The sequence below is a fragment of the Polyergus mexicanus genome, unplaced genomic scaffold (assembly GCF_030449975.1).
Source record: "Polyergus mexicanus isolate NDT 795.1 unplaced genomic scaffold, iyPolMexi1.0 SCAF_27, whole genome shotgun sequence".
NCBI classification, from domain to species: domain Eukaryota; kingdom Metazoa; phylum Arthropoda; class Insecta; order Hymenoptera; family Formicidae; genus Polyergus; species Polyergus mexicanus.
In genome coordinates this window covers 2,860,013-2,883,515 of record NW_027223347.1, presented here as the reverse complement: position 1 = coordinate 2,883,515, position 23,503 = coordinate 2,860,013, and the positions used below count along the sequence as shown (strand labels likewise).

Genomic DNA, 23,503 nt, shown 5'->3' with positions numbered 1-23,503 from the left:
AATTAAAATAATAATAGCAATAGGCTCAAAGTACTAACGATATTAGTGGAAGAAGCTGACAAATAAGAGCCGAGGCGTGGTTATTAAAAATTTTATATTTTATACATATATGTGCTTTATAATTCTTATTCTTTTTATTCTATTGAACGCAATTCTTTTGTAGGTATTCAAATGCCTTTGGTAAGACCTCAAGTACCTGGTAGTCTACCCTCAGTTGGTCAATCTACCTTAAATTCTCCGATGAGTTTCCCACCGCCTTCACCATATCACTCTGAATATAGCAAGTAAGAATAAATAAATAAATATATATATATATATATATATATACAATTTTATAGATACACAATATCTCAATTTGATATTAATTTAATCTTAATTTTTATTTTTTAGCAGTCCACAATTTAGTCCAGCATTTTCTGAGCCACCCAGCCCATGGGTGAATCCCGAAGATGAGGGAAATACTACAGCAGGTAATGCTACTATTTCATATAATCAAAGAAGCAATCTGAAAATGGAGGCAGACGAAGCATTAGGTACTGGAGCAACAATATCTTCGGTGCTCTATGCCAATATCAATCATCCTGAATGGAAAACTGAATATCCAGGTGAGATCACGTTGTTGGGTTTTGTAAATATTTCTTCTATCTTTTTATTGTTATTTTGATTATAATTTTTAAATATATCTTCCATTTTTTATTGATGCAATTTATATGCAAAAAGTTGAAGTCTAGCTTCAAAATTCTGATTTATAATTCTGTTGGCCTAATAAATGTTTTTAATTTGTGCAGCATGGTCCGAGAGATGTAAGCAGATTTTGAAGAAGTGGCGAGCCCTTCCGAATGAGAAAAAGGCTCCATATTTGACTCAGGCCCGAGATAATCGAGCTGCCATTCGCATGAAAAAAACACAACAGGTAAATAACATATGCATATATGTATATCTCAAAATGAAAAGAAACATACGGATTTCAATTATTACGCTAGTTTTCATGCGTTAATTAATTCCTCAGCAAAGATTTATAACCAAAAAACGCGATAATTTTTGTTGGGATATTCGTATTTCTGGATCTTTCATTGGGATTTTGTCTTCGAAAGTGTCTTGTGCTAACATTCAAGTGAAACTAACAGCTCGACAGTTCTGTGTGTCGCAAACTATGTTCCTACTACGAACTTTAGGATTTTTAAAGCATTATTGGTTAAAATCTGATGACTAAAACGAAATAATTTATGAATATTTTCTATATTTTATGAAAATTTGATTGTATTCAAACTGTTTGTTTTTGTTATAAACGTTTTGAGATAAATACTATGGTTAAAATAATAATGAAAATAATACATGGATAACAATTAAAATAATTTTTTATTTGAATTATAAAATAATAAGCATGTATTTATGCTTATACTTATTACTCCACACATATTAGTTCCATTAAGAATGTATGCATAAACATACATTTTATTATAAAATATTATAAAATAATTTAAATTAAATTAAAAATGATCACATATTTTTTAAAAAGAACTACTTTAAGTAAAGATCTTAGAGTTAAAAGTTCTTAATCGAGTCTTTATGGTGCAAAATATTGTAATTAGTAAATCCTTATTTACATCGAGTTGTTGCGGTAGAAAATATATTGTAAGCTACTAATAATATAATGATAGATCCGATTCACGTTCAAAAATACATAGAATTGAACGTGAACGGGCCTCTATGTAGTGGGCTCAAATGAGGTGAAAAGGGACGGTTTATAAACTTTTATAATTTTTATATTTTTTCTATGTAAAAAGTACAAATAGAAATATTTACATAATTACTTGCAAAGATATTTCCAGACTATACATGCATGAGTCTAAAAAAGAAAGAGAATGATATTATTATATAAGATCGATTTTCACATGGATCTACAGATATACAGATATAGATCTACAAAATCGATTTGTGAATTTACGATTCGTAAATTTATAGATTTATAAGCTTATAGAAGAACGTTATTCTTTTTATCCCATTATTTGATAAATAAAACACACACACACACACACACATACATATATACATATATATATATATATATAGTTATTAAAATTATAATCAATATACAATGGCTGTGTTTGTTCCATACATGATGTGCATGATACATTACTTATTCTTGTTTAACATTCGGTGAAGTAAGTAATGCATTATATGCATCATGCATGAAACGGAACGCAGCCAATATATGACATACTATTTAGATACACATCCAATAAAAACACTCGCAGATTTTCACGAATCTGCGGATGCATAAATTTACACAGAATATTCATATACCCTGCTTTTATGTGTTTTTTATATATTTCGTAAATACAAAACTTATGATGTCATATACTAACAGTAAAATTTCATGTCGAACGCGTTCTTATGTCGCCTCGTTCGGGCCCATTATATCATTTTTTTACGTATAGGGTGTTTCTCGCATAAAGATTTATTATTATAAAGCTCTATTATATTGCTATTGTAGAGTTTCATTATATAGCATTTATGTTTAATTTAAATTTTTGCTTTTTATATCTCTTTTCTAAATCTAATCTTTCCTAGAAAATGTAAAGATTTTTGCTTGTAAAATTCAAAATAATTATAAAATAACATTTTTGAAATGGAGAAAAGGAGAGTGAAACAGAAAAGAGGGAGAAAGAGAGAAAAGGAAAAATTTATATCTTTTTACAAAAATTAATTTATTTTAAAGTTCTTTTATTTATAATATTATTATTATTATTATTATTATTATTATATATATGTATATATGATTATATATATATATAATTGTTTATATACATACAGAATGTACCCTAAAGATCGAATCAACGCTTAAGGGTAGATTCCTGAGATCATTTTAAGATGACTTTTCATCATTTTTTGCAAATTTCTGATTTTTTCCATCATATATCTTTGTAACTAAATCTTAAATTAAGATTTGCTCTCTCTCTCTCTCTCTCTCTCTCTCTCTCTCTCTCTCTCTCTCTCTCTCTCTCTCTCTTCTCTCTCTCTTTTAAAGAAAACTCTATCTGAAATTAACTAAAGAATGTGATTTTAACTCTCTATAAAGTTTAGTTTGCAAAAAGCCCTTTTTTTAATTGCTTATAACACGGAAATTATTAATACCTCGATATTTTTGCTGAGGAGAAATCATCTTAAAATGATGTCAGGAATCTACCCTTAAGCGTTGATCCGGTTTTTACGGTATATCTTGTGTATATAAAAACAATTCTTGCTTAGATTTATATTATAATGTGTATCTTTTAAAATTTAATATTTATGAAATCTCACACACATCAATTAATATATCAAAATTTTTATTAATATAAATTTTGTCTAAAAAAGATATTAAATAATGTAAACTATTTTAAAAGTAACTATTGTTGAGTTTTGCACAATTTGTTCTTATATGAGTTTGCTTTATGCGATGAGACACCCTCATATACGTATATATCGCATCGTGTGACCGCGAATCGCCCGGTGTTAATCCGACAGCTCTCCAAGGAGACACCACCACCAAGCACCACCAATACTATCATCACTACCAATATAACCACCACCAACACCACCACCATCAATATGACCATCACCACCACCACTACTACTACCGCCATGACCAACATCATCACCAAACCCGTTGTTATGACGGCCCAGCAGCAGCAGCAACAGGCAGTGAGCCTGAAATCTATGGAAAAGCAGTCAGGAATGTTGGTGACCACAGGAATAACATCAACCAGCAATAATCAGCATCAGGAGGTGTGTGGGGTGCAGGAAACCCCGCCTAGCCCTTCCCTCTCTCCCGATACTCCCAGAAATTTTCAATCGTCTGCCTTGCAATCTTGCACAACAGCAGCTTCTTCCTCCTCTTTGTCTTCTTCGTCTTCTTCTTCTTCTTCCTCTTCTTTTTCTCATTGCAATAATTCGGGTGAAGGGCAGCAACCTCTCCAGCAACGTCCACCCCCGATTGTCGTTAACAATAGCGGCGGGAGCGGTAGCGTAGATCAGCATCAGATACGAGTGCTTACTCCATCCGAGATCATGCGCACCCTCCCGTCTCTCAGCCAGGAGCACTACGACCCCCCACCCCCGCCACCACCTAGTGCAATTGTTCACACTGTGCCTCCCGTACAGAACCATCACCACCACCACCACCACCATCACCATCCGAATAACGTCATGGTGAGAGCCTCCGTAGTGTTTTCTTACCTTTCTCGTTGTGTCTAATCGAGATTTAGTGTTCTCCCTACACGCATGCACGCGTGCGCGCGCGTGTGTATGTATGTATATGTACATGTATGTATTTTATATTTGAGGTATTAGGCGAAATTTTTCTATACCTTTAAAGTCTTTAAATGAGACTTTTATTTCTTAAATATGTATTAATAATATTTGCAATTGATGAATTACATTATGTTTTGTTTTGTATCTTCAACATATTAATATTTGCCTTATATATAAAGAGTTAATTTAGATATGTATTAATATATATTTTTTAATTAATTTGAATTGGTATAGATACAATTTTTAATTTGGATTATATATATTGTTAGGATAAATATACAAGTTTTAATAAATTTTTATTTTTCTGTTAATTTCTCTTATATAATTTTATATAATGTTTTTCGGGTTTTTTTTTCTATATAATTTAATATTTTATAAAATATTAGATATTTTTGTTAGTTTATTGTTGTGACAGAAAGTATTTTATGGTTATACTTTACATTACAATCTAGATATTTTAATGCATGTTTATGATTGGTAGTATATCTTTATTCAATCCTGTCATTTTTTATCCCCTGGATGGATCCTATGTTATAAATTATTATCATTTCTTTTCCTTTGAATCCATCGATATTGCTTACGATTTTTTGCTGTTGTTGTGGGTGATAGATTAATATATCAAAATATATATTGTATAATTGTTTGGTGCAATAGTTTATAGTACTACTTTATATTCTTTGAGACTTTTTTCCACAAAAGTATTATGAATGTAATTAGGATTTTATTGTTATAATACAATTTATGAATCTAAAATCTTTTTTTCTTTTCTTATTATTTTGTTTTAAAATTGAGCTAAATCTGCAAAATATATTGAGTAAATGATTAACACGAGGAGAAAGAGATATAAAACAAATAGAAACAAAATAAATAATATAAATTTCTTAAATAAATGAATACAAAAATTCTTTCTGCTTTCTCTGTCAAAATGAGATCTTGTATCTTATTATATCTTTTTATAATTAATACAGATAACTTTTAACATACATGTTTGTGTGTGTATAGTTATTATTGTATTTTGTTATGTAATGGATTAGATAGTTGGAATTATTAACATTGATATGTGCATGGATGTGGAATAGTTTTATTAGTTTTTGATGATATTATGGTGTTTTTCGTGATGGATAAAAATATTTTCTTTAAATGAATTAATTTGTATAAATGTGCTGTATATAAGATGTGTATATGTATGTATGTAAGTATATATATGTATGTATGTATGTATGTATATAAGTATATATATGTGTGTGTATATATATATATATATATATATATATATATATATATATATATACATACTATATATAATTATACTCTCCAATATTATATTGTAAATTATATAATCTCTTCAAATTAATAGATAGTGACAGATTATAATTGCTTTTAATGTATTTGCATATATTATAAAAGAGAGATCACATCTTATAAATTATTATTAATTTAGCAGTGTGCCAATGTTGTTATTTAAAAAAAATGTTCATACAAACTTTATAACATCGACTAAGAATCTGAAAAAAGTTACGTTTGTTTTTTATGTAAAATGTCAAAATCATCAGACGTCCTTTTAATAGTAAATTCTTTGACTAATTTAGAAACGATTTTTCTTAATTGAAAACGTGGAAACAATAATTTCCGAGTTATATGCAATTGATAAAAAAGTGCTTTTCGCAAATTTTGTGAGTTAAAAAATTAACTATATTCTTCACAATTAATATCAGGTAGAGTTTATATTTTAATAGAATTTTAATTTAAACTTTAGTTATAAAGATTTATGATATATTTTTATTAACTATTTTTAAAACTTTTTTGGTCTTTTTTTAGATTTTTGGCCGACCAAATATATGAACATTTCTTATTGACTTATTGTAATTTTTGTTTTATCTTTAATAGTGATTTGTGCAAAAAAAAAAAAAGATTATTATATTCTAAGATTATTTGATTTATTGATAATTTAGATAACAATTTATATGAAGTTATATGTCATATAAACGCGTATGAAATTATAATTGTAAAAGTATTTTTATAAATTTTTTGAGAATGTGTTTATTAAATTTTAATTAAATTTATAAATATTAATATCTAACAAAAGTTATGATAATAACGTGTGTTCACAGTAGAATTTAAGAAAAATTTTTAACGAAAGTAATAAAATTAACAATTTTAATAGTACTAATTTTGATATAATTTTTCATTAATTCAAGTATCAATAATCAATATAAATATATTTTTAATAAAAAGTATTATTGTAGTAAGGAAAGGCTATGTTAAATATAATAATCTTTTTTATAATAATGATTTAAAAGTTATATCGAATTGATCTTTGACAGGAACAGGACAGACTTTCGAACAGAGATCGGTCTAGCAGAGAGGCTGAGCAAGAAAGACAATGGAAACAACTGCAAGCTTTACGTCAGCAACAAGCGCAAATACAACAGCAAGTTATCATTGAACAACGTGTGCATGGTATATCTGTTATATTAAATTCGTATACTGAAAATATATTGTTTTGTTATAAGAAAAATATCTTATATTTGTTTACAGTAAAAATTTATAAAAAATTAAATTAAATTCAAATGAATAAAGAGAACAAAAAAATTTATATGATTTTATTATATGATTTTTACAACTAAAAATACAAAAATTAAATTACCAATTAATTGCGAACTAAGCGAATATAACACACATACAAAAATTAGGAAATCTTTCTATTTCAAAATTGTAAAAATGCAATAAAAGTTAAACTTATATATATATATTATTATTTAATATGTAGGAAAAAAATTGTTTTTTTTATTATTAGTTTTTTTTATTTAGTTTTTTATAGTTGAATCAATCCCTAAATTCTTTATGTTTTCTTTTCTGTTAAAAGCAATTGCCAGAGTACATAGACAGATCAGCGAAGAAACACCCCAACTAAGCGGTGATATTACTTCCGGATTGACAACACAATTACAAGTTTCCACAGCACAAGTAAGTATTATAATCTGTTTAACCTCTTTTCACTTAGATTATATCTATATATTAATATACACTATATACTCCATCCAAAGAGAGAATGACTTTAGTCCGCGCATAAGCGAACAAAGTGGGGAGAACATGGCGAGATACTGTATACATAGATACGGCTTCTGTGAGTGGAGACCTGCGCGAAATGAACAATTTTTGTCCGGACCAAGGTCATTCTTTCTTTGGACGGAGTATAGGTTTCCATTCCATGTATTACTAATATCAATTAATATAAATCCTAAAATTTTGTTGCAGGATACGAATCAACTGACTTCTCTAGCCTCGCCTTCTCAAGGTTCCCGCAGCACTTTTGCTACGCCCTCACTTAAGGCTCCACGTAGTCTCACACCTCAGTCTCCCCATCATCAATCCATGGTACGTCTCCCTGTGCAACCTTCTCCTTGCCGAGGGGTGCGTCCGGGATTTCCGCAGCCACCATCTCCATTCTCGCCGCAGGCACCTCAGTCGCCCCATGACTTTCCTCAGTCTCCTGCGTCCTCTCAGGAATCCCATTTCCAGCGCTTCGAAGGCAATGTCTCGACTCCTGCTTCTCCTTATTCATCGCCTCAAGCGCCAGGTACACCCCGCGCTCCTATATTTAACCCACCGCGGCCCCCCGTTTACGCTCCCCCTCCTCCTGCAACATCGCGAACTCCCGATCCTTACAGCCAACCACCCGCTACTCCCACCGCGTCTGCCTCCACCACATCTGGCTATCCGTCACCAAGGAGTTCCGAGACTCGGACACCTCAGGAGCAAGAAGTGACTTTTGGACAGCAACCGGAAGTAAATAGGCAGTTAAGGGATTTACTACAAAGGCAACAGTTTAGTAAGAAGATTGAAGGAGTTAGCACTAATTGGAGTCAAGGTAGTTAATATTATAATTTTATAATCAAGATACATTATATTTAATAATATAATATCTAATAATATATCTATTATTATTTTTATATATTAATAATATGAAAAATTTAATATACAAGTCACATTAAGAGTAATGAAAGAGAAAATGTACACACATACATACATATGACAATAGCATCTTTATGAAATTTAAAATTGAACATACTAAAATTAAATTCTTACATTTTAATTACTTTTATAATTCAGATGGACAGAATAATTCGGAGAACAACCAACAACACTTCGAAGCGAGCCATGTGCCACTTCAACAACATTCTCAAATACCGAGCAACATCGGCGAGGGCACATTCAGACACCCACTTCCACCAGGCATTATCAGACCCAGATTGCCTATTCAACCCAATGTCTTAATAAGAAATTCCATTGGTAATATTGGTTCGCAATATCTTATTTAGTAACTCTTTTTTAGTACATAAAAAATAATTTATAATAATTTATATACATATGACAAATCTCTTTTGATGCAATATTTATATATTATTTTTATGTAATATTTATATTTTTATATACAATTTAAAGATTATAAAAAAATGTTAATCTATTTAATTATTGATGTTTTATATAAAGTCCTTGATTTTTACATGAAATTTCCATGTGTTATATATGAATATAGGAATAAACCCACGACATCCTGTACCAGGGAATATTCAAGGTTCAATGGATCATCGTACCAAAATGTTGTTGCAAAATAGGCCTCAAGTAACTACCACCAATATATCTCAACAGCATTTCCAAGGAAATCAAAATCTACAAACACGAATGCCAACAATAAGAAATACTATACCCGAACCCTACGATATTTTACAGCAACAGAGACAATTCACAGGTAAATTAAAAGAGTCCTAAGAGAAAAAAATTTATTTTTTGACATATTAAAAGAAATGAAGCAATTTTATAAGATTTAATTTACTTTTATTTTATTTTACTTTAGTTCAATATTTATTTTATTTTATTATAGATTGATTAAAAGAAAAGAGAGAGAGAAAGAGAGAGATGATATGTTTTCTCTTTCCATGATTTTAAAGACAAAAAATTCAAAATTTTTAAATTCCAAATTTAAAATCTTTTTAAACATACAGTATTTTTTATATCAGCATTTCTTATTTCACAAACATAGAATATTTCTTATAATTTTTTATGTTCCATAAATTTAATAATTGTGGAAACATCATTTTCGATGAAAGTTTAGTGGTTTTGAATCACAATTCTAATTATCTCTCTTTTCTATTAAATTTAGCATTTTAGCGATTTTAAGTTTTAATATTTTATACAATCTGAAAAAGTGCTTAAATTTCTAATATTATAAGTTTTTAGAAGTTATAGTTTAATAAAACCAAAAAAAAATGTTTAGACGTAAATCAAGCGCAGAATATGAACCAGCGCATTACACGGACGACGCAGGACAATTTGAATCAAAGTATTCGCATGTTGAGTGCGGTTCCGGTCCAGACACCTCTTCCTACAACGATAAGCGACACCGCGGGAGTAACTACTTCGGAAGCGTCCGAGATTCCCGACAATGTCACAGCTGAACTGGAAAAACTAGAGCAAGAAGGAGCTGGGCCAATGGTCGAGGTCGAGGGTGTCAGTGCAATATTGGGAGATTTGGCAGACGATGATGATGAACTTCTCGGTAAGTCATATGTTATAAAGCAAATAAAAAATCCTTATAGTAAAATAGAATCAAAATGTTATATTACTACAGCAATATAAAAAGAAATTATTATACAAATCAAATTATAAAGTTTAAAAATGTTATATGAATTAATAATATTAAAAAAATCTGAAATTTAAAAAATATTTATTTTTAGCCGAAATGGGAGCAGATTTCAATATCCTGGAATATGCTGATCCTGAGTTAGACACGATTGCGGGCGGAGAGAAGACTAACATTCTTGATCTAGATCTCGAACAAGTTGAAGTTGATTCCAAGGACGAGAAGCAAAAAAAGGAAACTAAGGATGATGATCAAAAACCGGAAATAACTGCTCCATCCTCTGAAATTTCTGCCGATTCCTGTCCGACGAGCACAAGTTTGACCTTGACAGAAAATTCCAATGTGCCGACAATGACGTCGTCGCAAGCGACATCGCAGGCAATACAAGCGCAAGTGGTGCAGCAGCAGATGCATCAGCACGTGCAACAAGCAGCAGCAATGGGTCGGCCAATGCCACCGGGAACGAAATTGCTGTCACCAGACGGAGCCGTAGGAGTAGTGACTTCCACGAATACAGTAACCGTGAGTTATCCGTCAAACTTTCCTGGACATCAGCAGAGAATCTCGCAAGCGCATATACAAGGTAAGTGGAAAACATTATGCGTGTAACACTGAAATATGTTATCTAATTACTTATTTTAAAACATACATTATTTTATGTATACAAAAAATTTCATATTTTACAGAAACTTTTCATATTACTTTGTTTATAATGATCCTATATATGAGTTGCTTTAAAAATATATTTATAATTAAAATTTTTTACATAAATATTGTATATGTGTATGTGCGTATATACACGCGTATATAGTATTATTTTTTATATAAAAAGATTGATTTTTATAATAATTATAATACTTATATAATAAATCCATCTCTTTTATCGTAGTTTCGCAGCAACAACGATTGGGCATGCGAGTAGCAGGGGTGCCAAATAGACTAGTCGCCGTAAATCACATGGTCGGCACTCGAATGCCGCTTGCTCCGCCACCGCCGCCACCGCCACCTCCGTATCCTGGACCGCCGCCTCCATATCCTGGACCAATACAGGTAAATGCGAATCTTTACATTGCAATTATACTTTTCAAAAAAAAATTATGCTTTAATATTTAATATTATATAAAAAATTACGAAAATTAAATTAAAGTAAATCGAAATAAAGTTTAAATTTATGAATTTAAGAAAATTAAATTTATGAATTTTTTAATTAAATTTACTAAAGTATTATTATTATCATTATTATTATTATGATTACTATTATTATTATTATTATTATTATTATTATTATTATTATTATTATTATTATTATTATTATTTTTATTATTATTATTATTATACTTTTAATACATTAAAGATAATTAAAAATTTATAAATTATAAAGAATTTTTTATAAGATCTTTTAAAAAGAGAGAAAAAGAGAGAGAGGGAAGTAAAGGGGTAATTTATTTCTCTCACATATATTTAGAACGTATACATATAGGCATGTTTTATGCGCCGGCGCGCGTGTGCGTGCATACGTATAAATATACACATACACACACCACCTACACGCAACATGCATATACATATACAAATATAAAGAATAATAATTTACGAAATTGAAAACACAAAAATTTTTAAATAATGGAATAAAATATTGATAATTTTGATTATGATGTTAACGTTGATAAAATTTAATGTTTTAATAAAACTTTGCTGATGACAATTATTTAATTATATAACACGGTTTGCAAGGTGTATTAATACATATATATATAAAATGCTTCATGATTGCATGTATAATATTTGTGTCAGTCAATATTTTACAGGTTTGCTAAATTTATTTCAAAAATATTTTGTGCGGATGCAGTTTTTCAAAATATACACGAAGTAATGTTGCACTATTTGCTAGGCAGCAATTTTAAGATTATAATTTTACAAGATATTGCATATTTTGCAAATTACGCGCGAGCTGAAAAGTATTCATATACTATATTAAACTTGGAATTTAAGACAAATAATATATTTACGCTGATAATGATAATTATTTATATTGTATATAATTTAAAGTAAAAAGAAATTGATTTAATAATAGTAATTTTATTTAAAAAAATATTTTTATAGAGATACATAAATACGAGAATTTTTATTATGATATACAATATATATAATCTATAATAAAATAAATTGAAAGAATATTTTAAAACTGTGGAGGGTAAAGTACAAAAATAAATTATTTAATTATTATATATATATTATATTTATATATATATATATATATATATATATATACGTATGAGTATCTATTTATTTATTTATCTTTTTAACAATAAAATTATTTTATAATGAAATAATATATTTTATCTCGCAATGATTTGATCAGAAAGCGAAATCAAAACGTTAAAATTTGTTGTGATTGTAGGCGTAGCTAAATAATATCTAATACTTTCAGTACCAAGAAGAATGTATTTTAAGTGCTTTAAGAATAAGTATTTTAAGTGTTTTAAGTACAAATATATATAATTAAGTTTTTTCGTTACAAAACATATTTTTTCTCGGTTAAAAGATGACGAATTAGTCTCCTATTTTTTAAGCGAACAAGTCGTAATCTATAAATAGTAGTAAGCCTATAAATAATATATTGTTTTTATATTTATAATATTATATTCTTTCATAACAATTGTTATAAATGTGGAAAGAGAAATGTTTTCGATTGAAATTTATATTAATTTGAAAAATATATAAGAGGAATAGCTATTTGTAAATCATTTTTCAAACGGGAAAATTTTTATTTTATATATATATATATGTATGTATGTATGTATGATGTATGTATGTATGTATGTATGTATGTATGTATGTATGTATGTATGTATGTACATTAATAGAAATTTTATTTTAATATTTTCTTTGTAATTTAATGAGTTGTCACGAAAGAAATTTTAGTATAGATCTTGAATATATTCAAATGGTACTGAAAAGGTTATGATAAGAATATTGGCTGGTTTTTTTGGCCTGGGTGTGCAAGTTTGCAATATGCATTTGGTGTTGGTGCATGTGTCTAGATGGGGCTGTGCCCAGGTGGTGGTGGTAGTGGGCGAGGTATGACACGGCCCCCGGTCCATATAACGGGACATCAGGTGCCGGTGGCGGGCCCGCCGATGGGCCCTGTGGTGCCACACCCTCACCGAAGACCCCTGCTTTTGCAGGTGAGCAAGATTCGGGTCATTTCTAACATTAAAACAGAATAAATAAGTCTGCGAGATATAAATAATCTTTAGCCTTTGTGATTTAGTGAAAGAATTTATTTCTTCATATGGAGATAAAAATGTCCTTAATTTTTATTCTTTATAAAAGAGAAAAAATATTTTCTGCTAAAACAAACATTTTTTAAAATGTAAACGAAATAAATGTATAATATTTGATTAGATAGTTTATTTATATTATAGAACAAAAATGTTTTAAATAGAAAAATAAATTAATTAATTAACATATAGGGAAGACAATTTTTTTTATTTTTGTTTAATTAACTTATGTTATAAAATATGATATCTATACTGCTATTTATTAAAGTTGCAGCACTATATATATGTATACATAACACATAATGTTACAATTTTAATAGATAGCAGTGTTATTATTATGTTGATATCAAAGGAGATTTATTTAAATATTAAATATTTGGTTATATAATGCTAATTAAATTGAAAAACAAATAAATTTTTATATTATAAGTTGAAGTTTCATTATTCTGTTGTAAAAACGAAAACAAAACATTAATACTTGCACTTTTTTACCCTTTACCTATATTTATTTTAGTATAAATTTTAATGCACTTTTAAATATGTTTGCATGCGTATTGCATGATATTAATTTTATTAACATTGAATATAAGAATGCGTTTTCCTAAAAATTTTGCTTAATTATACTTATTTTTTATTTCGAAGTAATATGATTCAGAATTTCGCTTTTTTATGATTTTTACATTATTTAATGTATTAAAACCGTTCTTCATGCATGTGCGACCGCACGCGCGTGAATAAATAAATAAATAAATATATATATATATATATATATATATATATATATATATATTTATACATTTATTTGTATGTATTACTAATTAGATCATATATTTCTTTGTTTTTTTATATTTATATATAATAAAGAGTAAATAAAAATTTTACTATTAGAAATATTATCATATGTAAACCCTAATTTATAACAACATAAAATTACATAACATAAAATTACATTTTATCTATATGTAGTCTTTCTTACACACATTGCACTTAACTTTTTATATATATACACATATATAATCGTTTTGCTATACAATTCGATATTCTATTTTATTGAATCTATCGCAATCTTAATTTCTGAGTTCCAAAGTAGCATCCCTTATATCCGAAATCGACTTTGACTGTCAGCAGTCGTGTTCACAGGAGCAGCCGTTGTTGCTAGAGGAGTTGCTGGAGCAGGAAAAACGAGAACAAGAAAAACAGCAGCAGCAACAACAACAACAACAAACTGAAAATACCACCGGGAGTGGTCTTTTGAGCGATAGTGATTTCGAAAGGCTAAAAGCTGATGTTTTGGGCACTACATCACCACCTCAGAGTATAGTGCCAGTGGTCAGGCCGCCTTGCGTAGCAAGACAAGCATCTTCTGCATCTGATACCAATTGGCAGCAGAGTGGTGTGGCTGCTGATGGAACGGCAAAACTGACAGCGGCACAGGTGGGAGCGAGACAGCCGATCGCTACACAGACTCCGCCTGAACGTTAGTAATCTTTTATTACCTGTTTTTCAATTATTTCTGCATTGAATTATTAATTATAAAATAAATAAAATAAGCTTATAAGAATAAAAAAGTGTATTGCACAAGCACATTACATTGTTTTAATTTAATAGGGAGGGGGGATTATTATTTATTAAAATTTTAGTGTTTCCTAATTTTTATTAAAGTTTGTTAGAGAATTCTGTATTTTATTCTTGATGATAAATTTTATGTGTATAAAATAAATATTGTTTTATTTTATTTAAAAATTTGATTATAGATATATTATTTGATATTCTCTTTAATATCTATAATGAGAAAGCATCATAAATACATGAGATTTAATTTTCTTTACATAAACTATATCATTCTTAATCTGTTGTGAAACCGTGTTATTTATTAATTTAGCGAGAGTAGCTACGTTCAACATTCCTCAAATACCAGCACCACCAACTCCACCAGAAAATATAGTTAACGAACAAGATCGACAGATGCAGTTGCAATATGAGCAATGGCTTAATCATCAAGATCAAGTATTAAAACAACAATTACATTATTATGAAGGAGAAATTCAAAAACTCCGCAAAATAAGAAAGGTAAATAAAAATCAATTAATCTTTATATTAAAATTAAGTAATAAATATAACTAAACTACATAAAAAATTTTTTATAATTATAAATTAAAGAAATTAAATTATAAAAAAATTCTCTTTATATAAAATATAATATAAAATTTTTCTATATTATATAATAGTAAATAAATTTTCTTTATAATAAGTTTTGATGTGACTTGAATTTCTTAATTTGTTTATCTCCTTATTTTTTATTACGTATAAAATATTGAACCGCTTTATGTAACTTTTCATCTCATTTCTTTTCAGTCTCTCAATAGCAAGCAACGTCAACTTCGAAAATCCGGTAATGAGCTGACAGAGACGGACGCTGCCGAGCTGCAACGGGTTTCCAGTGAACTGGCTATTTTACAAAAACATTTGGATGCCTCGCGTAAACAAGGCCGTCAACACAACATGTTGATCCAGGAATATCAGAGCAAACAACAGCAACGACAGACTCATTCCCAACCAAACGAACCTTGTTCTCCATTGATGTCACCTTCTCAACATTCCCCGATGCATTCTCCAGCAGCTTTAGTTTCTCAAAGCCCTGGTCCTAACATGATTCAACATTCACCGGCAACTCCATCAATTATTCAACACAGTCCAGGTACACCGCTGCTTCAGCATAGTCCAGGTAACTCTCAGTCAACAAATCTAGGGACAATGTCACCTCATAATGTCCAACAACAATCGCCAAGAATTGGCACTCCTCATTCTCAAGGTGATGAAAGTCCCTTTAGTCCTGGACCAATGCCTTCTCCGGGTTTATGCAATCCTAATACTACGCGGATGACATCACCACAACACAGAGCCATTATTGGTGGAAGATTAGCAACTTCTCCTGGTGCCTTCACGCCAGAAACACGAAATCCACAACAAATGATAGTCGATCAAAATGTGAGAGTTCATAATTTAGCTCAGAGATTTGTCAGGCCACCAGAGGGGACACAAAGAAGAGGGGGCATTGTTTACAGTCCCCAACCAGGACAGCAACAGTTGTTGAGTCAGCAGCATCAGCAATTGTTGCAGAGGCAACAAATTATTCAACAACATGATACTGTTGCTCAGGATCAGGGACAAGGCACCATTGCGCGAGGAACATTACAGCGGCAACAGGTTTTTACTCAACAACAGCAACATGAGAATGTTTCTCGACAACAAATTCTTCAACAACAACAAAATGATATTTCTCAGGATGGACAGAATATTGTTGCTCAAAGAAATTTGCAGATTGCTCAACAGAGGCAGATTCTTCAACAACAGCAACCAAATGATGTTTCTCAAGAAGGACAGAATGTTGTTGCTCAAAGAAATTTACAAATGACTCGGCAACAGATTATTCAACAGCAACAAGAAGGTATTTCTCAGGACGGACAGAATATTATTGCACAAAGATCGATGCAAATGACTCAGCAAAGACAGCAAATTCTTCAGCAGACTGAAGGTGTTGTTCAGGAAGGACAGAATTCAATTAATCAAAGATCGTTGCAAATGGTTTCACAACAACAACAACGACAAGTTCTTCAGCAACAAAATGATATTACTCAAGAAGGACAGACTGTTATTACTCAAAGAAATTTACATTTGACGCAACAACGACAGCAGATTCTTCAGCAACAACAAATTGTTCAACAACACGAAATAATTTCTCAAGGTATTTCTCCGGAAGGACAAAATTCTATTGGGCAAAGAACATTGCAAATGGTTCAGCAGCGACAGCAAATTCTTCAGCAGCAGCAACAGGAAGATACTTCCCAGGATATACAAAATGTTACTGTTCAAAGGAATTTGCAAATAGTGCAACAACGACAAATTCTTCAACAACAGCAGCATGAAGGGATTACACAGAATATTTCTCAAGATGGACAGAACGTTGTTCAAAGAACATTACAAATGACACAGCAACGTCAACAGGTTCTTCAACAACACGAGAATATTTCTCAAGATGGACAGAATGTTGTCGCTCAAAGAAATTTGCAAATAGCGCAGCAACGACAACAAGTCCTTCAACAACAGCAACAAATTCTTCAACAACAACAAACTCAGCAGCAACATGAAGATGTTTCTCAAGATGGACAAAATACTATTACTCAGAGATCACTACAAATGGTTCAACAACGACAACAAATTATTCAGCAACAACATGAGAGTGTTTCTCAGATTATTTCTCAAGAAGGACAAAATTCTATTGCTCAAAGATCATTACAATTGGCTCAACAACGACAGCAAATTCTTCATCAACAGCAACATGAAGCTATTTCTCAAGAAGGACAGACTACTATTGCTCAAAGATCGCTCCAAATAACTCAGCAACGTCAGCAACTGCTGCAACAACAGCAACATGACGGTGTTTCTCAAAATATTTCTCAAGAAGGACAGAATTCTATTGGTCAAAGATCGCTTCAAATGGTTCAGCAACGACAACATATTCTTCAACAACAACAACGACAGTTTTTGCAGATGCAGCAGCAACAGCAACAAAAGCCGCCCAACTCACCAATGGTATCTCAACCAGCCAGTTCCCCAAGTCCACAGCTTCATCAACAACTTCAACAAGGTTACGGCCAACCTCCTAATTCACCCATGGTACAGCAGGTGACGATGGGGTCTCCAATGCTTCAGCAGCAGCTGAATCCGATTTCCCAGCCTCCCAGTCCGATGAACAGGATTTCGCCGATGCTTCACGGTGGTCATCATCATTCTTCAGCAACAAATCAGCCACCTAGCTCACCGATGATGCCTAGAAGTCCTATGGTAGCCGGATCTCCTATGCAGATGCAACGAAGACAATCTACCGGAAGTAGTCCGGCTATGCCAGATAGACCACAAAGTGTAGAAAATCCTGGAACACCAAGAACACCCCATACACCTCATAATTTTGTTCAACAAAGTACTAATTTAAGTGCAACTTCAAATGATCAAGTTTCTCTGCAAATTCTTCAGGAACCACCTTCTTTGGTAGAAAATTCTGCTAGAGGTGGAGGAAACTCCAATAATCCTCTAAATCCAATTCCTTTTCCTAATTATGGAAAGTCTGGATATTTTAAATTAGGGTTGAGGGGCGGTTCGCCAGGTGATCAGCAACAAATTTTCTCATTAGAAAATACTACTACTAATAATAATAGTAAAAATCACAATAACTACACAAAGTTAATGCAATTTTCTAATTTTGGAAGATTTGGATACTTTAAGTTAGGTTTAAGAGGTGGATCGCCGATGTGGTCAAGCAAAGCAGAGAGCAGCAAAGGCAGCAAAGAGTCAGAAATATCTCAGACGAAAAGAGAACAACTCGTAGAAGAGAAAACAAACACTTCTTTGAATCGAAAAACCGTCAAGATCGGTTCACTAGTTTGCGCCGATTACAATGATTTCGATGATGACTCGCATACTCCGCCACAGGCTTCGCCGACGACCTTAGAAGTGAAATCGACTCAAAACTCTTCCTTGATTTCTTCAAATTTAGACAATGAACCTTTGGAAAGTCCTGGAGTAAAACTGGAACAGCTTCCAGACACGACAGATTATGATGATGATAAAACTATAGTAAATACCGAGGTAACTTTGAGCTCCGCAGCTCAGCGGGATAGTGATGATATCACTGTCATTGAACAGTTTGGTGACTCGGAACTAGTTGATGTTATTTCAGGAAGTTTAGAAGGAGATATGCAAGAAGAATATGTTCTCTTTGAACCTGGAATGGTGGTGGATCTCTCTGCTGATAGCAACGATTCACTTTGCCATGCTTTAGTGAATGATGCTGATCAAAGTCACGATCTAGTGCAAATCTTGGAGATTGAAAATCCTGGGTCACAATCAGAAGAACCGATTTTGAGTGATGAAGATTTAATTCCATCTCATTTGAGAAACAAAAAGGGTCTTAGACTCGATATAGTGAGGACCTTACAAGCTGGAAAGAAGCTAGTCGCCGTTACTGATACTCCAGACTCTCCGGATCAAGAAGAACTGCGAGTAAATCCTTCTCCGGGTTCTTATTTGGATCAATCTCTTGATCAAGAGCTTATGGTGTCTTTAGTAAATGAATCTGAAGTAGTTATCATTGATTCTACGACAAAATCTCCCGAAGATAATCTCTCCAAAGGATCAGGCGACGAAGACACTGAGAAAATTGATTCCAACATACAAATTGATGTTTCCAAAGAGAACACAACTAATGAAGGTTCCATAGATGAACAAAACAAAATGAAACAAAACAAGAGTCCCACAAACTTTGTTTTTTCAGATAAAACTTCTTATAATAAAATTTTATCTTCAACTATGCATCCAACAAGTATTAATACAGTAACATTTTCAAACTCACTGATTTCTTTAACAAATACTGCAATTTCTTCAAATTCGAATACAATTCTAGCTTCTATTAGTTCCGATTCTCAACTAAACCAGATCTCAATTCAGCCAATTGCGACAGAAGCGAAAACGATAGATCAATTTGACTCGAAGGAAGTTTCTTCGAGCTCCTTTAGTAATCAGAAAGCTTTCATGTTATCATCGACGATGGCAAGCATCGTGGCGGATGCGAAGATTGCTGCGAAACTTAGTCAAACGGCTATAGTCTCCAACCCTCAGAAAAGTAAATTAGATCTAAAAGTCGGAGTATTTTCTGCCAGAGAAACGCCGAAAATATTATCTTCAGGAAAGCCTTCAGTAACTTCGGATTTGCTGATGAACAAAACGGAATCTCATAACAATCCTACGAAATTAGTACTAAATGTGCAACCAACTTCTGTTACATTATTTACTCCGAAAATGTCGATCCCAGATTTATCGAAAAAAGAGAGTATTTTGAAAAATAAAGAAAAACAAATGGAAAGTCAAGAAGGCGAAATGAAGAAAGAGAAGGAGGAGAAAGAGGTGCAAGGTAAAATAAAAAACGAGAGTAATTCTTCGGGGTTAATTGCTGAAGAAAAGAAGACCGATCCGCTAAATACTACAGATGAACTAGAGAGCATGTTAGAGGCTATTCACAATCCTGCAGAAAATACTGAAAATAAAAATGATACTCCAACGACACTCAAAAGGATGTCGCCCGTCACCGATGATTTATCACTTGTTAACATTTTGGAAAACGATGCTGAACTGGTAGAGAATGACAAAGAACAGATTTTATCAGGTTCTGACGTGCAAAAAGCCAACAAATTGAAAGAAACTGAAAAAGACATCGAAGAGATTAGTAATGACAAAAAAACTCTTTTGAGTGATAAGAATCATCAGAAAGAACTGTGTACCGAAGTGGAAAATTCCAAACCATTTCTTCAGCATTGTTTGAGTGAAGAAAAGACTTTGATGGAGGAATCTTCTGATGATATTTTAGATATGTTGCACAATATCATCTCATCGAAACCGGAAATGGCAAACAGCGGCGAGCTCAAGTCGAGTCTTATCTACCAGATGCCAACTCCGCTTGATACTTTACCTTTGAATATTCTTCAAGATTCGTTGATCGATGTAGAACAAGAAAACTTAGAAAACGATCAACTTTCTTCAACTGAAGCTAAAAATCAAGTAAAAAATCAAAATTCTGAAATGAAGAGTCCTCCAGCGACTAGTCAAGCTTCTACTTTAGTAGTTAGTACCGTGGCGCAATTACAAAAAAGTACGACAACGGTTCCTCATTTATCGCCACTCTCAAAACCAACTGAATTGACTTCCAACGTGGCCAACGTATCTCATCAGCTAAGGACATTGCTTTCGTCCTTGCAAAGCAATCAGAATACGGTGAATCAAACTGGAGTAGTTACCATGGTGTCTTCAGATAAATCTGGAAGCGTTTTATCTGGTTCTAACACTCTGTCAACCTTAAATTCGTCAAATAATGGTCAAAGTGGAGTTTCAAACTTGACGAGATTAGATCAAAATCGCTCTCAACCTAATTCGATTAATAATACTATCAAAGATTCAGAACTGACTCTAAAGGAAGCAATAAAAGAATCGGGCGGAATTATTACTGCGGTTACGAAGATTAGCAATGGCGAACAAGTTTTTAGGGTAACTTGTTCAGCTACAACTATCCAGTCTACAACAGTTTCTAATATTTCCAGCACTACTTCCACAATAATAACCACTAAAACTGTTACAACTTCAATTTCCATCACTTCGAATGCCATGTTGAATGCTATGCTGGCCGATACTACTTCTTTAAAACCTTCAGTTGCTGGTCATAGTCGTAATAACACGGTATCAACTCAATCCGTCAATTTTTTTAATTCCGTTTTGCCATCGACTTCGATACAACGCTCACAAAGTCTTCAGGCGATTCTCCAGGTCAGTTCAGGATGCTCTACACCCACTCGAGTACAAGTAAATACCAATTCAGCCGTAACTAATTCAATGCAGTGTGTTAGGACCATTGTACCACCGTTAGCGACTTCCAGCGGAATCTCTGGTACTCCTAGCATCCTTCAAACGACCTTATCACAAGCTCCAAACCACCTTTTGACTTCTAATCAAGGTCAGTATAAATCTCCTGGCCTTTTACCCATTGATAATAAAAATAACGACCTTGAAAATCAATCTACGACTTTAATAAAGGATCCTGAAGAGTCCAAAGTACAAGAGAAGAGAGAAATAGATCCTAGCAAGAATTCTAATTCTTTGAGGTTGGAGGATTCCCAAAATGTATTATTAAAACAACTATTACAAAATACGGTGGGTGCTACGACTTCAGGGTCGCAAGGGCCCAGTCTACCAATAGTTCCTTCGTTGGAAGCTCAACTAGCTCGGCCAGTTCTACCTACACCACCATCTCTCCTTCCTCAATTGCTAAACGAGACACCAACACCGAAACCAGTAATAAATAAACAAGTTCTTACGAGAGAAACTTCCTTCTTGTCGCATTCGGTGTCACATTTGAAGATTCAAAGTTCACCAATTAAAGAAGAATCTTCTAAATCTTCTCCTCCATTATCTAGTTCAATTCCAATGATGTCCCAACAAAGAGGACACAGCGAAAGTTTGAAGCAGCAAGCAACAAAATCAGTTTCTACTTCTTCAGGAAGTACTTTGGGAAATTCTTCAACAAATTCTTCAGTAAAACAACAGTCAGTTTCTTCTACAACAACAACGACGATGTCTCCAGGTATTTCTACGAATCAGCAAGAATCTTCTGGTCAAGGAAAGCCGGGGACTAGCATTGACGAAGAACCTCAGACTCCACAACGTGTCGCCGTTTCCATTTCAAAAATTAATTTACAGAGTAAACCGTTGGTGGCTTCTGGAATGACTTCGAAAAATGTTCAACCGCTGACTAATAATTCTAGTAATATTTCTGGACCTCAAACCCAAGTTCAGCAGGTTCAAAATCAAATCCAAGTCGCGCAAAAGCCAATAGTGGCTCAACAAGTTTCTTCTTCGACTTCCTCCATTCATCAACAATCTATTCAACAAGTGCCTCACAGTCACGGAACTATTGCGGGGCTACCACAGGGCATTACTGGTCCTACAACCCCGTCGAGTTCCAACATAGTGCCTTTGATCGAGGTGAAGAAGGAGCTTGGGCTTGAGGAAGTTTTAACCGCTACTGGTACGACACTAACCAATCACTTGCAAACTGATACCAAAGATTTTCTTACTGCCAAAGAGGAGCTCATAGACAGCGCAATAGACGATAAAACTGGTGAGTAACATTTATCAACATTTAACATCTAAGTTTTTCAAAGGATAAATAAGTTTGTGAAAATTTTTTGTTGGTATTTCTAAAATAATCCAAATTTTTTTTAATCGAAAAGATTATATTATAAAATTAAAACATACATATATATGCACAGGGTGTTCAAAAATGTATAATATTTTTAGAGCAGACCGGAACATATTTTGGCGTACAATTTATTAGTCTTGCTAAGATTTTTATAAAACCGTGTCAGAGTTTCTATATGAAAGTTTAGATTTTTTAACTCTTTCTATAATCTATTAACTTTTTAACTCTTCTTTTTTTATTAGATATACATTCAGTGAATCTTTTTTTTATTTACTTTCGAGAATTAAAATTTATTAAACTTTTTGGATATAAAAAATTAAAATTTTCACTATATCTATATTTATATTACATATTCTTCAGATCTCAAGAAGTTAAAGAGAAGACAGTATCAGCAGAAACGAAAACAGAGTCAGGGGAAAGATGCTGTGACTGCACCTCAGAAAAAACGCTCTCGTAAAGTCTCACGTCTCGATGAGGATT

At 32.1% G+C, this 23,503-nt stretch overlaps 1 protein-coding gene across 1 annotated transcript in view; it reads left to right on the top strand.

Moving 5' to 3' along the window:
* LOC138943492 (histone-lysine N-methyltransferase 2D) overlaps positions 1-23,503 on the top strand; it is a 42,194-nt gene that overhangs the window by 11,635 nt on the left and 7,056 nt on the right. The window contains 17 exon segments of the mRNA XM_070314341.1: positions 164-284; positions 391-605; positions 789-913; positions 3,508-4,191; positions 6,618-6,753; positions 7,160-7,260; positions 7,552-8,164; positions 8,407-8,586; positions 8,834-9,046; positions 9,572-9,853; positions 10,032-10,520; positions 10,827-10,987; positions 12,982-13,125; positions 14,347-14,698; positions 15,104-15,291; positions 15,577-22,942; positions 23,384-23,501. Of these exon segments, the coding sequence (XP_070170442.1) occupies positions 164-284; positions 391-605; positions 789-913; positions 3,508-4,191; positions 6,618-6,753; positions 7,160-7,260; positions 7,552-8,164; positions 8,407-8,586; positions 8,834-9,046; positions 9,572-9,853; positions 10,032-10,520; positions 10,827-10,987; positions 12,982-13,125; positions 14,347-14,698; positions 15,104-15,291; positions 15,577-22,942; positions 23,384-23,501 (11,488 nt within the window).